Source organism: Nothoprocta perdicaria, unplaced genomic scaffold (genome assembly GCF_003342845.1).
Source record: "Nothoprocta perdicaria isolate Ctin4 unplaced genomic scaffold, notPer1 scaffold_39, whole genome shotgun sequence".
NCBI lineage: Eukaryota > Metazoa > Chordata > Aves > Tinamiformes > Tinamidae > Nothoprocta > Nothoprocta perdicaria.
This window is the reverse complement of record NW_020455632.1, coordinates 932,535-950,745: the sequence shown is the minus strand read 5'-3', so window position 1 is coordinate 950,745 and position 18,211 is coordinate 932,535. Positions and strand designations below refer to the sequence as shown.

Here is an 18,211-nt window from a genome sequence, read left to right as displayed (position 1 = left end):
GTCATCCCTGATCATGACCATGTCTAACCCAGTGTCTCCTCTCTGACAGTGACCAGTGCTAGGTATTTCAGACATTATGCTTTGCTTATCACTAGCTCGTCACCATCAAAGCATTCAGGCCCTTCCGTATCTTGAAATTAAACAAACTCTAGTTATTCTGAGATTTCTGATGGAAAAGAGAGGATGGAGTTGTTCCAGTAGTAACTGGTCTGCAGTAACTGTAGGGATTGAAGCTTTCTCTCTTCTGAATTGGTAACATGCAAGGCATGCTGTAGGATGACTGCTCTGATAGAATAATTGAATATTCACAGGAGACAGAGGAGCCTTTACTACACTTTGGTTGGATTTCCCAGCCTCCCTAATAGGCCAGCCTTAGGGGAGAATCCTAATGCACTGGTGTGACAGCATGGAAAGCTTAGTTTAACATTTTGGGTTACAGTCTGTTTTTCATTTGTAGTTTGCTTTTCCTAATGGTCATCTTGTTGCTTTTCTTTGGAGGGAGAATTGCTGATCTGACTTCAGACTAAGTGAATAGCACTGTGCAGAGCACGTATTCTACTCACTGGAAAAGAAAATGCCCTCTTGTAGCTCATTTTATACCTACAGCACTTCCTTGAACAAGTGATATATAGACACTAAACTAAATGATGCTGTTTGTTGATCTGCTGCAGCTCTGTCACTTGCTGTAATTATTGGGGCTGCATCTCAGTCTTTGTCTTAAAAGCAAATGTTGCCCCRGGGATTTGGAAATTAGTATGTTGATCTGAGTGAATAGCTATTTGGCACGCACCTTGAGGCACTGCAACAATTTAATTGTTAAATGAGGAGCACAGCCTGAAATCTAGACAAAAAAGAAACACAGCCTTCATCCCTGAAGCTTAAATGTTGAAGCTTTTTGGGTCTTTTTCTTGAAAACCTTCTAAGATGGAGACTATACACCCTGTCTGGGCAACCTGCTCCATCACGAACCTGCTTCTGCTCTATAGTGTCCTCACAGTGAAAAACGTTTTCTATATTCAATCTCTAATGTTTCAACTTATGTTATTTATCATTCTCCTGTGATAATGATACACCACGGTGAAAAACCTGACTCCATTTCCTCAATAACCTCCCTGCAGGCCCAGGCAGGATGCTTAAAGCTTCTTCCAAAGCTGCCTCTTCTCCAGGCTGAACAAGCCCATCTCCTCCAGCCTCTTCTCACAGGGTGAGAAGTGCTCCAGTCCCCCACATTGTGGCCCTCTGCTGAACTTGTTCCAGTTCTTGGATGTCTCTCTTTTACCGTGAGGCCCCAGACTGGATGCAGTATCTGGATGCAATCTATATGATGAGTCTGGCTCAGCAGCATTTCCTGTATACTTGATGGGTATGCCAATGTAAATAAGTGATATGACTGGAATAAGTTAGGAATATCTGAATATTAGTTCCTCTAAGGATATAACGTGTCTGAAAGCCAGAGCAGTTCACCTCCCCATCTCTTTCGCTTTCTCCTCCACCTTTTTCTTCATGTGTGAGATGGCTGTAAAATCTATTCCTCTCATTGTTAGTCGTGTGTTTGCTTTGCTGCATTAAATATTAACTTCCTGTCACTAATTGTGTTTCTTGTCATGTTTCTGACAGGTTATATATCACAAGTGTTAAAGAATTACACCGACCATGCCTGCGATGGAGAGTACATTTCCCTGAGATGCCCTCACAGAACCACCATCAGTATCCAGTCTTCTTTTTATGGCCGAATTGTACCAAGTCATCAGCTGTGTCCCTCTCGCTATCCTCACTCCTATGCAGCTTTGGTTAAAGAAGATGTGGCCTGTACAGTTGGCACTTCCCTTCAGGTATGGCATGTTAAACTGAACCTGTTCATTCTGGACTTCATGCAGCAGCTTGATGCTGTAGCAACCTGCACTAGCACTGTTCACCTGTGTTCACCTGACACAGCTTAGTGCATTATTCGTCTTGGTAGTGTAGAGAGGGATGAATTAGATTTTTTCTGATGCATTTCTTAATTTTGCTACTGTTCAGGAATGTGTTTGAAACAGAATTACACTGCAAGACTAAATTATGTTCAAAAGTATTATGACTGAATTTGAACTGTATTGGAATATTTTTTTAAGCCCTCCTTCCCAAAGGAGATCTTTTTCAACACATTCAGAAGTTACTGTTGAGTTCTTTTTGATTCAGAAATGATTTTTTTTCTGAGCTTTTTCTTTAGTAACTTGAAACCCAAAGAGAATCATTGGCTTTTGTTTTTCTCCTYGCTCAATTAGCTCTCAGGCGACTGTAAGTGATCGTACATCACTTAAGCCTGTAATCTCCCAAGCATCAGTAGTTAATCATCTCTGTCCATTTATGCAGAATATGACTGCATGTATCATCCCRAGAGCACATGTGACTTCAACAAATCAAAGGACAGTTTAGAAGGTGCATGTGTTACTCAGGGTCAAGAGGAACAACTGAAATTAGAAACATGAATTGGCTGATGTAGTTGAAATGAATGGGGTCTGCATCCAGATGTAAAAGTGCTAGTGTAAAAGCACAAGTCTTTCCAAGTATAGGATTTGGGACTCTGAAAACTTCTGGGCAAAGATCTCAACTTTTCTTAATTAGCTGGTGTGTTTATGGCTATGAATCAATAATAACTCCTAATAAAATTTATAGCAGAACTAGGCTAATGAACCTATGGGGCTGGTGAAATATTTCTTTTCTAATTTGGCTGAAGGCCAGCATTTCCCACATCACTTCTAACTCTTGTTTTCAGAACTTTAGAGGAATTTCCATATTTTGAAAATTGATTTGGGTGTTTTGGCTTCAAAATGTCAGTGGTAAATTCTTAAGAAWTTGCACAGGATTGGTGTTTACTTGTATGTACCCTTAAGATGATAGATTTGCAGTTGCTGTTATAATACTTCCATTGAACATCAACCAAATGAGTTATAATGTGGGAGGACATGGTCCTTATCAGTGGGAGGTTTTCCCTGATAGGATAAAGAAAGCTTATAATACTATGGACAAGAGACAGATGTGCTGTTTAGGAGGAGAGAGTAGGGACTAGAAATATTGGAGGTCAATCTTCCTTTCTTTTATTTACTGCCAAATTAACTTGAAACAYTTAATTAGCTGGCATGATTGATATCTGTGTGAGTAGCTTCACCCTTTGCAGGTGAGTGGCCTGCTTAGGGCATCTGGAACAGCTTGAGAACCGTGAATATGCAATCTTTGGCTTTTCTTGCCAAGGTTTTATGTGCAGGAGGGATTTAAAAGAAATCCTTACCGACTTAGCTTAGCTCCTTTTGTCCTCGGAGCTGTTASCCCTTGGCTTTGCCTTTGGCGCTTGGAGTGCTTCTCATTACAGCTCCCAGTATGAATGGTGTGCTTTATAGGCAGCCTCCTAGCAGTAAATTTTCTATGTGGCTGAGACCAGAACATTCCTATTTGTGCTTTTTTTGGGTGCAGACCTGCTAGGGAGGGAGGTGACATGCTCCGCTCTGCTGCAAATTTCTTAGAGGACCTCAGGCAAATTCCTGAGTCTCTGTGGGGGAGATCCATGATACCTCTTTGGTGCCCCTAAATCTGGATTTGATATCTCCGTGTGCAGTGCCTGGCCACARTGGGGTGAGTCTGAATGCCAGAGTCGGATCTCTTGGCCCCTCTATTAATGTTGGAGGGGATGAGGCCTCTCCAAAGGGTAAGCCAGGAACTCCACAAGCTCAATGGCAAACTGCCTGGAGCGAGCCGGTAGGAAATGCGTGCGTGCAGGAAAACTGRAAAGCTTTAGACAGGAAAGTTGTGTGTGCTTTTGTGGTTTTTAGAGTCAGTTGTGTGGCTACTATAGACAGGACTATTGTGTGCGTGTTCTGATTTGCAGTGATATAAAAACTCAGCTAAACCAAATCTTTTGCAATTAAATATATAAAAACACCGTGTCTAATCAAGCCCAGATTGCAGAAATTTTATTGCCTTTCTGGAGAGTGGAATGGAAGGAATGTAAGTGGCAGTTATTAAAACTATTTAATGCAAACATTACCTGAGTAATGGTTAATTCTTGTTTAAAGGCTTTCTCCCCTGTAAATGTCCAATCTGGACATTGTTTCTGTGTTAAAAGGACAAAAGTGAAGGTTAGTTACACTGACACAACCATTCACTACCATTGCAGCCCTAGTAGGTCAAGTGCCAGGATCCCTTGCTCTAGTTACTTGCTTTGGCCTAAAATAAGATGCAAACCACTTGGGACATCATGACTGAGACACGRAGGCAGTGACCCCAAGCTGCACATTTTGGTTATTCCAACACCGCAATATCAGTTTCAGTGGAAGCTTTTCAAAAACTGAGCTTGGACGTTTGGACAAAGATTTCTGTTCCAAGCTGGTTAGTCTCTCATTAGCTTTTGAATCAAATTAAATGAAAATAGAGAGATCAGAAGAACAAGTTAAAGCTGTGCTGAAAGGCAGGCMATGTTTGCTTTTTAAACTTTGCTGTGTGCTTTCCACCCTCTTCAGCAGGAGACCCAGAGTTACAACATCAGTTATGTTGCAGTGCCTACTGAAGGAAAGAAATAYTTGTGCTCGAAGCATCTTTGAGATATTCCAAGACTGGAAGTGTAGAAAATGCCTACTCATCCTTTAATATTAAGAGCTAATTTGGGCCACTGATGTCATAGAGTTTTGTTATTGTCTTTTCTGCACTTCCCTTGTAGAGTCTTGCAGAGAATATTCCCAACCAGGAGGTAAGGGAATCCTTAGTATCCTACTCCCAGTCATATGGCACATAAAAAGAGTGCCTGGAGATCTGCCTTGGTGGCTCTGGTAAAAGAGACCCATGCAATGTAAACTGTCCCATGTTGGTGGTGAAGGTCTGTGAGAAGGAGCTCCAACCTTCTATGATGTCCATGCTATCTCTTTTCTTGCTCACAGTTCAGGAACAGCAGCTGTCAGAACCAAAATYTATTTATCTTTCACCATAAAGTTGCAGAACTGCTTTATCATGATCCTGTGCTTGAGCTATGACCTGCCCATGGTGTTGGTGTCCCCACAGTGACCTGTAGCTCCCACATATGTTGATCCATTTGGAGCAATTCAGCAGGTACAATTGGACTGGACAAGATAAACCTAATAATTTATAGAGCTTGATGCTTTTTCATAGATGTGTGCATTGTGATTTTACAGCTGAGTTTTTCCTCTGCTCTGTAATGCAGTTTTACACAGGTCGAGATGGTCAAACTCACTTTCGATTTGCAGACTCTCTGATTTTGGAGTGTGGAGAGGAAGTGGGGTGGATCTGGGGACACCTGCAGAGACCTTTTACTCCAAGGAGATCTGCTATGAATCATCCTCATTTTCTCTAGCCTCTCACTTAATGCTGTGCTTCTCCAACCTGCCATCTCATATCACCTCTGGGAAATAAGGAAGCTGATAAATGGTATACAACAGCAGTGTATGCTTGTTCAGCAGAGTGCATAAACGTTGAGGTATAAGACAAAGGAGAAATAGGAGTGTTAGTGATGTGCATTGCCTAAGAACTGTAAGTGCCTAATGATAAYTGCCTAACAATAAATGAATCTCTTTAGTAAGAACCCAAGTCACTTTGAGCAGGCTCACAAGTCTCAGCTTGTGTCTTCCAAAATATGTGGAGGCCCATGTAGAAAACTGTATAGCTGAAGAAGAGATTTGGAGTGATATGTTTATAGAAGGTTCTGCGGTTTTATTCATAGTTTGGAGTTCTTGATGTCACTTGCTTTCAATTGCACTTGCTTGCTTTGCAATAAGAAGTGGCTTAAAGAAGAGTATTTAATGGTCACCAGAAAACTAGATAATACTTCGCAGCAGATGATATGCAATATCCTCATTTTTAGTAAATTGACAGAAAAATAAAGCAAAGCTTACTTAAAAGCAAAATAAAAAACCCTGGAGAGGCATTTATCTGTTGTGTTTCTGCTCACAGAATTTTATCAGAGAAATTATAGAATAACTTCTGCCTTCAGAGATGTGTCTACTGAAGACAGCAGGAAACTGCACCTTGGAGGGCCGAGTTTCCCAAGGGGAAATGCATTTCCTTGGGAGGTGCCCTGGAGGAGAGTCAGGCATCCCATAAGGAAAGGCAGCCAGGCCAGGCAGGGAGTGTAGGCCCAACCTGTCACCTCGGTGTCCTTCAGCGCTCTCTAGGACAACCAGCCGTGGGTGACAAGAATCACTCGTGCTGCTGACATGGTATTTCCTTTGGTCCTTTAAGCAAGATATATGAAACGTTAGCTGCCACCGGCTCCTGCTGTCACCCTCACAGCGTGTGATGCAATTATACAAAAGGGAGCAGATTCCTTGCATTCTAACCATGGGATTCCCCAGCCCTTTCCCGCTTTCTCTTTATTTACATCTGTCAGGATGGTTTCCATGACAGAAAGCAAAGAGATGACCTCTCTGGTGGTGGGAAGATCAGACAAGCTCTGCTTGCACCCTTTCCAAAGCTGATCACCAAATGATGAGGTTAGAAGGTGTATGTGTGTTACTGTTTTGAAAGATKGTGTCATGTTCCACCAAACATTCTGGATTAACAATGCGGGAGCATGAAATCGAGATCACAAGATAGTGATTCAACTACACCGGCTTTCCTGGTAGGCCTAGCACAGTAACTCCGGGCCATGTCCAGTACCAGAGGGAACTGTACAATCCCGGAAGGGACCCTCGACAGTGTAAAACAAGATGATGGTCAAAGGGAGAGAGGTGAGAAAAAGAAGTATAATTTGCACTAGAGCACACGGTCATTAGTGCATCTGGCGGGAGCACCTAGCACCCTAAGTCCCTGTTCTGGGTTTCCTGGACTGCATGGCCATTAATTAACATTAAATGTCCAGAGGTTTCTAGGGCTTAGAGAGAGTCTGAGTAGGAAAGGCTCAATCACAGAAATGTCAGGGAGTTAAAGAGCTGTTTGGACAATGCCTAGTCACACAACACTAAAATTGATCTGCAGAGACAGGTGAGCAACGGTGTCAGGCTCCAGAAGAGGTTACTGTAATGCCAAAATTGCCCTAAAAAATCACCGAAATGGCGCAGTTTTGTTYGAGAATCTCGACCAATCTGACAAGCCAATTATTTGCAAGCAGAAAAACTGCTTGATGTGGAGGTCACAGATAATCTCTAAATTGCCATATCTCTGCAATCTTTGCCAAGACAGGCTGGACTGCAACAGCTCGTGATTATGATGTGCTGCAGGAGCAGAGATGCTGAAGGCAGAGGTGGCTGGTGCAGCAGGGGTGCTCCCTGTGCTGTAAGCCTACTAATGCTTTGTTTGCTCTAGATTTAAACTTCCCAAGTCACGGGGCTTCCATCATTGACATTGAGACCTTGCTTGACAGTGTAATGGTTTGCTCTCAATGATTTTTTTTCTCTAGTCTGTGTTTTCAGCTTTCCCTTTCTTTAATCCCATGACTCTCTTGTATTCTTCTTGTATTCTTCTTGTATTCTTCTTGTATTCTTCTGCTCCCTCTTGTATTCTTCAGCTCAGACCTCCTTTTCCTTTGAAGCTGACCCTGCATACAGATTCAATTCCCCACTATTAGGAAATGTACATAGTCGTTAATGAGTTGATACTTGTAAAGCATTTTTCCCAGTCCTTCTTTGTGCAGAGCTTCTCCCTTGCTTTTGCTTCCTGGTGAATCCCTCTCTCTGGGCTCTCCCAAGGCCCTGCCAGAGGAGCTCTGCTGAATCCTGTTCTACCAAAACCAATGCTAAATGTGCTACATGTTGTTTCTTTTGTTTTTCCACTTGCTYATAGGATAATCATGTTACTCCATGGACTTCAGTAATTTGCACTAATGACTGGGAAGGATTGTATGATCTTTATAATAATTATGGAAAGGAACTGCAAATAGGTTTGCAACTTAAAAGCACCAAGTTTAAAATTATGTTTAAAAATAATACAAATACTGGGCATTATATAAACAGTATTTTAATCCAAATCCAAATAAACATTAAAAAATCCAAAATAAACCATGGATTAACCATTTGGATTTAAAAAATCCAAATAAACCATGATATGAAGCGACTGCAAGTGCTTTGTGCTGTGTGGCTCTGCAGGGAGAATTATTCTCACTGCAAAATTCCTGGAGAGGYACCAATGTAGGTATTGTTGCAACTGCCCTGCAATAGTTACACTTGGACTGAATTTGTGCTAAAAGCTCTTAGTTTTATTTTTAAAAATGATTGGTACCTCCTTGTGTAAAATTCTTAGCAGAGATCTCCATCCATCGTCGTCACTTGGCTGCACACAGCTTTGCAGCTTGCTCTCTGTTTTACCCTCTGCAGCAGCACACAAGTTGGACAACTATTTAGTGGGGTTTCTCTCTGTAGTTTCATGCCTGACTGGTGTGCCCTAGAGCCATCATTGTGCTTCTTTGATGATGGAGGCCATACAGGGAGCAGCCCTGCGGGTAAATCCCAGCTCTCCTTGAGTTTTGCCGTTGGCTTCTGTGGGCCTAGAGTCTCACCATAAGTGTATTAACTCCGTGAGCTACTTCAAGGGACTAAGAACTGTGATAAGTTTAATTGCCTTGGGTGTTAAGCTCAATTGTGGTTTATTTTAAGTGTTCGGGGGAAGCGCTCCTTGAAACGTGATTTGAAGAGACAGAAGAAAAAAATGAGTGTGCCCTTGGGAATGGCTGAGTGCAGCCTTCTTGCAGAGCTCCCATCTAGCTGCAGAGTTAAATGTTATTATTTAACGAGCACAAGCAATTACTTAGCTAACGAACACAGCTAAGTGAGCGCAAGAAATGTGTTTCATCTGCAATGCCCACTAGAAAGACATGGTTTTGAGCTTGAGGCTGCCCTTGCTTTAAAAYCCGGGTCACTGCAGTGAGATTAATCCAGGGCATAAATCACAGGGGTTAGATTAGTGTTTGTTTTACTTGAATTCACATTTCTTTCTCTCTTATCGCCYCTAAATCTCACAGCTTCTCAGCCCAGTCATGAACTGGGGAATGGAATGGGCTTAAACAGTCTCAGCTTCCCTCCTGAGCACTGGCTGTCAGCCCTCAGGCTTGATTCACCATTGGAACGCAATTATAAAATGGCACAATGCAATTAATGTGTCTTCCCTCTCCTTTTGTGCCAGACAGGAATTCCTCCTCCACTTTCTGTTGGAGTGATATTTATAACATAACCTAACCCAATGTAACTTCATTTTGCATTAGTCAGGGGTGCACCAGATGATGCTCACATAAGCAGTTGGTTGCATATCCCAGTTAGGAATAAATCTACATGTCCACAACTATTTCTGTGCAAGTTCAGACTGCTCATTGACTTTTCTTTTGAAGTTGTATTTTTTTTTTACCTTTGCAGCTGACAATATAGGCAAAAAAAAAAAAAAACCCCAAACCAACCAACCAAAAATAAACCCAAGCCAAACAGAATGAATTTGTTAACTTTTAAGTATAACTGTGGCAGACTGAGTCTCTTCTTGCTCTGTGTCCTCTGTGGAGCTGCTGTGTTGCATGGTGTTTAAGAGGCTGGTGCTATATAGCATGTATGGAAGAAAGCAATAGGGAAGATATTTCCTGTGTATGCTCATCTGGGAAAAAGTTGTAGGTACCAACATTTAAATTAACCTTAGAGCTGACGTAACTAGTAGTGGGTTTTGTTAACAAGAACATGGTGCCCAACCACGGCTAATTTTCTTTACATTTCAGTCCTGACATATTTCACTAAGCATTCAAAATGGTTTTTTATTTTATTTATTACATACAAGACTTGGTTCAAGCAATCTGCAGGAAGCAAGAAATTGTACAGATGATTTTTGAAAATATTTTCAGCAAAATTGTTGCCATTTGTGGGGAAGTGGGTAGAGGCACATTAAGCTCTGTAAATGAAGAAGAAACAGAAGAAATATTGATTTCTCCTTCCGCATGAAATAACTTTTAAGAGTTATGGCTATTATTAAATTATATTGAAACTCTAGTTAAACATTAAAACCAATCAGTAAAAGGCATAGGCAACATGAAGAACGTTTCCCATTTTCTATGATTTCACAATGACGCAGGTAATTTTTGCCCCTCAATTTGAGCACGAGCTTTTCCCCAAGGCTCTATGGTACTTGATGTCCCACAGAAAGGAAGCCCAGGAGTTTTTTTTTCTGAGGAAAACACAGAGTGAGCAATAGCAATAGCAAAAGTTAGAGCAGAACAAGACAAAGTCGCAATATGTGAAGGCTGCCTGTGTTCATYGTTCTCCAAGGCAGTTGCCTTCGCCCCTGGTGTTGCACCTGAGGACAGATGAACTCAAGTTCTGCTTAGGCACCCGTGCTGGGGCTTTCAAGGAGGCTTTTTGCTGACCTAGTTCAGCTGCTGTTGAAAACTATGGTGATTTTCTTTCTGTTTTTAATAACACTGSTTAGGCAATGCCGAAGGCTTTTGAAAAGTCCTAGCCTCACAGTATGAACACATTTGCTGACCGAAACCTTTGGTCTGCTGCTTTTGGGAGGACAAATTTCCTGTGGGAAAATTCTTCCTCCTTTTGCTTTATGGTCTTAGCACTGCTTACATATATAGCCTCATATACATATAGCCACAGTTGTGGCTGTCCAGTAGCAGCAAATCCTTTCAGGTTCACAGTCATTTGGAGATTTCTTGCCGTATGCGAAGCTCTTAGGAGTTACCCCAGTTGTTCTTTGCCCTGTGAGATCAAAACAGCTTTATGGGCAGAGACCTTACTTAAAGTCCTTTGTAACTCACTGGATTTTGCATTAAACTAAATTTCACATATTGAGTGGACAGTCAACCCTTAGAAGCCTAAATGAAAGAATATGCTTTCTCTGTGTATTTTAACATCCTAGCTGAGAGGACTAGTGGCTCCTCAAAATGCTCCCAGATATGTCCTTCAGTATTCACCTGTCAGCCTCTCCATCCACCAGTCCTGTGTTTTGAAATGAGATGCCTGCACTTTATTAGCTTTGTGACTGAAAAATAATGGCATATGTTTTCTGCTCACTGGAAAAGGCCTGAATTGCCTTGGTTTATACTTTAAAATAAAAGTTGGGCTTGAGGCAGGCACAAATCCTTGCATGTGTCAGCCCTAAAGGTGAAGGCTGTAGGAAGTTACGAGCAACCACAAATGCAGTTTGGGACCGCAAATAAAGCTGGAACAGCTGYTGCTCCTGTTATTCTGTGGGTGACATTCAGAGTTATAATGCTAGGGATAGCAMATGGTATGTTTGGGGAGGATGTAAAAGTAGAGGGAGATTCACTGAGGTAGAGAGAAAATTTATTTGGATCATTGTGCAAAGAAGGAAGGGCCTTCTTGCTAATGGCACAGGGATAAAATTGTGGGAAAGTATCAGTATGAAGGTGGGAAAAGAAAAGGGAACAGACAAAAGGGACCAGGGAGTCCGGGATAATTTCTGAGCGAGGATTTTCCGACGGCTCCTTGCAAGTGAAAATTAATTGTTCTGGGAATGGCATTTGCAGCTCCGTGTAGCAGGGGCTTAGCAAGGCCATGAATTACCTCGCTCTGGGGTCTCAAAATGATCTGACAGGTTCATGTGAGTCAGGCGAACATTATGGTAATTTTAGCGCTCTAGGGGCTCTACAGGAGTACATAAAAACCACCTAAGCTGTCCAGCTGATCTTAAAACTTAATTATGGCTCCACTTAATAATATTCCCTCCCCCCATTTCTGCTTTAGAGGATCATTGAGTTAAAAAAAAAAAAAGAAAAAATCATTAATCTTTCTTAATGAAACTGTTTGTTAGCAGGAGGCAGCCTGTCTTGCCCCCGTGGACTCTGGGATGGAGTTTTTGTGAGCACCATGAATGGGGAAGTGGGAAGCGACTGCTGGATAAAAAAGTAGTGCAAGTTTCCCCAAACTTGACCGTACTGGCTGTGTAAAAGTATTCCCACCACAGTTACTAATTATTAGAGCATGAGCAATTGCCAGGGCTTTTACAGTCAAGATAAGAGCTCTTTTAAAGCACGTGATTGAAATCACGATTCCCTGGAGGAATCAGAAGCAGACCAATCATGGCAGGGTTTGGGCCTTTGGTTTTAACTGCACGGTCTAAGCTGCATCCTCCAAGCTGGGATGCTGCAGAGGTGGCCGTATCAAAATTGTGTGGCAGACACTACGGGACACTGAGCTCTTCTCTTTTCCTGTTTCTCCTGTGTAGAAGATGCTGGACGAGTGCCAGGACCGACGGAGCTGCCAGTTCCTCGTCAACAGCCGGCTCTTCGGCGCTGATCCGTGCCCGGGGACTGGCAAATACCTCATCGTGTGGTACAAGTGCAGGCCAAGTGAGTATCTCCCCACCGGGCCCATTCCTTTTGGTGAGACCAAAGCCATTTTCTGCTTAGTCCTTGGCCGCCTGGCCTCCCAGGACATTTTGGTCCTTCCCAGGGTTTATTTAAAGCATGGCACAAACCCTGGGTAGGAAACACTTCCCCTTGCCCTGTGGAGCTAGTGGGTCTCATGCGCTCTTGGCCGGCCCTGTAGTGGGACCGTGGCAGCATCAGGACTGCAGCAATGTCATGATGGCAGCGTTGTCACGACACCTCGTGCAAAATTGTCCACAAGAAATTAAAAAGACAAAAGGGTTGAAGAAGGAAGAGAGATGGACCTGGTTTCAGAAGAGATTTTGGAACAAAAGCCGAGGTGCTCAGACCCTGCACTGTGCTGCAGAAGACAGTTTGCCCCAACATGCAGAGGCCTGTGCTAAGGCAGCGAAGGGATCTGGTGAGGAATTCGAGTGAGAAATAGGTAATGAAGCACCTGCATTTATTGTGCGGTTTTGGTGAGTGACTGGAACATCCCTTGTTAGGCGAGAAATTGATTTCTATGAAACAGAAGCAATTAGCAGGGTGTCCTGACAAGTCTTCATCAACTTACAGGTTTTGTATCACAGCTCAGAGCAATCTGGCTGTGGGAGCCTGTGATGAACTTCTGAGGGTAGCTCTGGAGCCCATTGTGTAAAAATATTTATGGCTTGGCATTCTCTGCCGGTTGCAAATATGCAAAAAAAAAAGAAGGAACTTGTGTGTGTGCTGCATGATTTTCCTGAAAGAGAGTGGGGAAAGTTGCTTAAAAACCTTTCCCCAAGACGTTTTTCAAGCAGCTGTAGTTCTGCAGGGTGAAACAGGGTAACCTGCTGCAACTTTTTGTTTCTTACTCACTGGACAAAATTTTAATCATTGGATTAATAGCATGGTTAGAAATCTGTGAGCGTTAGCCTTGYGCAGAGATAGCAGGACACTTTCAAAATTCTCTTTATGTTTCCAGACTTTGAGTTTCAGAAAAAACATAAAGCTTCTATGTGTTGATCTGTAACTGTGCCCATTCACCCTGCTATAGGGAGCATAATGAGAGCTCTGAAAAGATTGATCCACAGAATACAAAATAGAGAACAATGATAATTTTTGGCGGATCCTTCTGCACAGTGTGTTGTTTGTGAGCCCTAAATGAATCTAGGTCCTATGAAGTGTTGATCACCCCCAGTATGTCCGGGGCACATCCTCACATCCACTTAACCAAACAGTACTGGAGGCCCTGCTGAAACTTGCTGCCATGCTTTGATTGATAACRTTATCAAAGATGCATGCAGCTTTTGGGTACTGCTTCTGAGCMTGGATTTGTCCTCCTTAATGACAGACAGAGGTGCTTTAATAAGAAGTCATTTAAGGTCTGAATTGTCCTCCATGCTACTGAAGCAAGTGCCTGTGTGCCGAAGGAGGTAGAAAGGACCCAGGTTTGTCTGCCTGCAGGTATGAGATACCCTTTGGGAAGTGGTCTGCCAAGCTTGGACAGGGCATCCATAATTTTAGTTAGGGATCACAGAATCACAGAATATTTAAGGTTGGAAGGGACCTCTAGAGATCATCTAGTCCAACCTTCCTGCTCAGCAGGCACACCTAGAGCATGTAGCACAGGGTGGCATCCAGGTGGGTTTTGAAGACCTCCAGAGTAGGAGACTCCACAACCTCCCTGGGCAGCCTGTTCCACTGCTCTGTCACCCAAGCTCTCCCACTTTAAGAGTCCTCCTGGAACCTTGGAAATCTACTGAATAATGCAATTCACTAAAAAGAAAGCTTTTCCTTGAAATAAAATTGAAGCTAGTGGCATCTATTTGTATTTTTACTGATGAATAAGTAAATAGTGCAGTCTTTCCCTCCGGCCACTGTCACTGCAGTTACGTGTCTCTGACACTATGTTGTGTTTGAAATCTAGTGGTTTCAATGCTCACTGGCTGTAAGGGGGGTCACTTGCAAGGCAAAGTGCTTTTTTTTTTTTTTTTTTAGGTTGTTTCTCACTGGCAGAATTTCAAGGAGATGGAGGAAAGCAAACCAGGCTGAACTGGAAAGCCCTGGATACCCCAAACAGTGGGAGATACCAACAGCCTCAGCTGCACAAACTGCTGAGGGCCCTGTGATTTTTTTGTGCCAGAAGCTGAGACTTGAGCAGTGTTTTGAAGTGTTGTGGTTTGCCTCCTCTAGAAATTCAAAGGAATATTTTAGAGAAGTGCCTGCTTGACTAGAAGTGGTGAGAAATTCAACAGCTTGAGTGTCTTTGGGAAGTGTTGTGGGAAACATGATTCCTTTTGGTCCGAAGGCTGCATCTGGGGTCTTGCAGACACTTGTCTGCACACGGGGGATTCTGGTATGTGCGTGGGGCTGATTTTAAATGGCAGATGTTTGGCAGATCTGTGCGCATTCTCTGTGCTTGTAAATACACAAATACACCATGTATATGTGGGTGTACTTTTAATGTTAAGGTGCAGGACGTTCAATCAACAAAAATACTTTTTTTTTTTTTTTTTTTTTGTAAATATCTTTGCTTGGGGTGAGACTTCTGGGGTGCTGTGTGGCTTGGAAGGACAAGGTTTTTCAAAATGTATCGGCTTGTCTTCTACTTTTCCTCCTTATTTCTTGTAGGCCTTCTTTGCTATATGCACCAACCCTTGGGGAGGTGCTCAAGTGTCTCAGCACAACTACAACTTGTTCTTCTAAAACTCAGAGGCGCCTCTGCAAATCATCCTGCTATTGAGATCCTCAATAGAGAGAACCTCCAAGGGATCAGGCAGGTCAGGGCTGGGACATGTTAGTGGAGCAGTGAAACCCAAAGCTCTTCTTTGAGGCTAAATCTGTACTGAAAGCACCAGGGAACCTCTGTGGGAAGTGGAGCTCCATCATCCCTATGATAAAATGGGTAGCACAGTCCCTGGCTCTGCTGTGGACCAGGCCAAATTACACTGCCCCAAACATCTTCTGAACGTGCTTTGGTGCTTATCACTGGACAGTGATGGGCTCCAATAGATAATTTGGATRTGACCACTCTGTTTGGGGGGTTAAGAAGATTTATTTGTATGGATGTGGGCTGATCCATCAACTTGGGCATAATATCAAGAGAAAAGGTGCATTTAATTTACCAGGGCACATGTAGCCTGACATCAGCATCCATGGTGCACCGAAACCAATGATCCAGCCCTGAATATGCAGAGGATTTCAATGTGCAGGCTACCTTTCAAGATTATTAAAAAATTGCACATAAACCCAATTATTTCTCAGGTAACATGCTGATTCAGTTTAGACCCATTAAGTATAATTACCAGGCAGGCTGCAGGAACATATAATTAGAGGGAATTGACATACTATTTAATTGGTCTAACATGAATTCCCTCTAACTGAAATCCGGATTCACTAATACTATTCAAACAATTCAAGGTTTGTTCATCCCCCTTGCTTCAGAGTCCAAAACAATTGTGTGGGACCGTGTGCTGTTGTAAGCTAGGAAATATTTGCTCCGTGTGCCAGACTTTCTGGAGGGGCTGCRAGGTCTAATCCTAGCTGGGAGCAGGATCTTGGGATCTGCTGAAGTTGTGTTGAGGAAATTATTTCCCTTTTTGCACCCCAATGGTGCCCTCTCAGCTGATTTTACTGGGRCTGGTTGCTCTTGTGGCTGTTGTCCGAGCAGAGGTTGAGCTACCCCTGCACAKCATCCATCTACATGTTGTATCTTTTTGGTTGGYTGGTTGTTTTTTCCTTTAGATTTCCAAGGTGTTGCTGCTCCTGGACAACATGGGAACATAGAGGTTTGCYTGTGTCTGCCAAAGGCCTAAGGGTGAGTTGAATTGCCCAAGTGGCCACTCCACTGGCAGTGCTGTTGGGAAAGGGAAAGGCTTCAAGGCTGCTTAGGTGGCTTGTCCTGTGAGTCCTTTTCCCTCGCCCTCAATGTTTTATTTCATATTGTGTGAAGCAGCTGGAGGTGGTGATTGGAGGCCAGTGGATGTGAGGCTCCTGTTTATTAAACCTCCCAGCAATGGCAGATCCATACTTTACCCGGAGCCTCCTATTGACAAGCCCCAAAGCCTTTGAAGTTTGAGAAAAACAGGATTTTGACCTAGGCTCTGACTGCAGCTTGAACCCCTCTGTAACAACGATACGAAACAGTATTTGTGAAAGGCACATGAAGGCCCTGAGAGMTGCAACTGGGAAGGGAAGGAGCCTTCGCTGGTGGTGGGTGAAGTGCCACGTTTGTGTGGGGGTTGAAGCAGGAAAGCGGGTGGGGAGAGGGTCATTCTGTTTCAGTTCAGGACCTGTAGCTTTGATTTATAGGAAAACTTTTATGYTGAAAACTGGCCTGGACAAAAGTTTTGAATGGAGCAGACAGTTATTCTCTCCATAGATCTAGTTCTAATCTGAGACCCATTTAATTCTTGTTAAATGTCAGCAATTCTTTTCAAGCATGGGAATTCCTGTGCCAAAATCTTACTCAGGTAACTATATTTTTCACAACAACTCTGGGCAATTTTAGTTGGAATACATTGGGATTTTGAAATCAATTAGGGATTAATTTTAATTAATTTTTCCTCTGATAAAAATGTTGTTTTGTTCGCAAAGGAGCTGCCTATTGGTGAGATTGTGATTTTTATCAGTGATAGCTTCCAAACCTTATAAACAGGAGAATACCATTACTCGCAGCACAGTTTTATGGGCTATCAAAGAACTGCAAGAAATCAGCCTCTGTGTGGGAGATTTGTGGCCTTAAGTTTCAAGCTGCCTTACACCTCTTGAGGAGCTGGCTGCATCTGCTCTGTTGCATTCGAATGGGATTGTCTGGAATTTTTTTGGAAGGACCACCTGGGCTTGCAGTGAGTGTATCTTGTTCATCTAATTTCCCTACACCATGTTCCCATAGTGTTGAATCTTACGTGAGCTTTGCCACTGACTTCACCGGGCTGAGGGTGATACATTTTCTGCTTAATTCTGTGAACACAGGACGCTGCCTCGAAAGCCTTGGCTCATCACACATGCTTGCAAGGTTTTCTCTCTGGGAAGGATTTCTGCCATTCCGTGAGAAAGAGCAGAGGGCTATGGAAAGAACATTCCTTTTTTTTTTTTTTTTTTTTTTTTTTTTTTCCAATGGTAAAAATCTCAGGCAAAAGCAAAGAAGAGGCCTAAATGTCATCTCGGTCCCTTTACCGCTGGTGATTGATTTTTGTGCTAGAATAGATTGGTAATTCAGGAGTTATCAACCCTTTCAGAAAAGCATCCATCTCCGTTGCGGGACAGGTTTATTGGTGGCAGGAGAAGTTCACGGCATTGTTGGCTGCATTGCTGGGCGGTGGGACGGGCTCCCTAAAGCAGCCCAGTGCAGTGGGGGCTCCTAAAGCAGCTCATCCTTCTGGCCCAGTCACTGGGGCAGCAAAATGGGCCTTTTGCCCCCTGCATTCATGAGCCCACTCTTGCTTATCTGCATTATTTCCAACCTCTTTTGGAGGTGCAGGGAAGGGAAATTTATAAGGGCAATAAAACCTCAGGCACCGAACGCTGCTGTGATAAAAAGGCGCAAATAAAGGAGTGTCATAAATAGTGGAGGGCAGATCCATCAGCATGTGATTTRGGTCAGGGAAACTTTAATGCTCGCGGTTAATATTTTTTTTAAGCCGTTGATGCACTGAGATTTTCAGGCGTTGTCAAATAGCCCTATCTCTGAAACACACTAATCACTTGCCTGTCAGGGAGAGGATTAAGAGGAACGTGTGATTTCACTGTCAGTGAATGCAGAGATTATTGTCAGACCCCGTCCCTTAGTACGTCTGTAAGGGGGGAGGACTGAAGGCAACTGCTGCTGACCCAGGARATTTAAAATAAAATGAAATTAAAAATATATATAGTAATAAAAAGATCCTAATTGTCTTTCCAAACTCATCAGCCATCCCTGACTGATGTAGAAAGGAGAATGGGGAG

General features: G+C 43.0%; 1 protein-coding gene across 1 annotated transcript in view; it reads left to right on the top strand.

The window, feature by feature from the left end:
• Positions 1-18,211, top strand: part of EVA1A (eva-1 homolog A, regulator of programmed cell death) — a 181,820-nt gene that overhangs the window by 44,283 nt on the left and 119,326 nt on the right. Inside the window, exons 2-3 of the mRNA XM_026044908.1 lie at positions 1,618-1,832; positions 12,142-12,265. Of these exons, the coding sequence (XP_025900693.1) occupies positions 1,618-1,832; positions 12,142-12,265 (339 nt within the window). The remainder of the gene's footprint in view (positions 1-1,617; positions 1,833-12,141; positions 12,266-18,211) is intronic.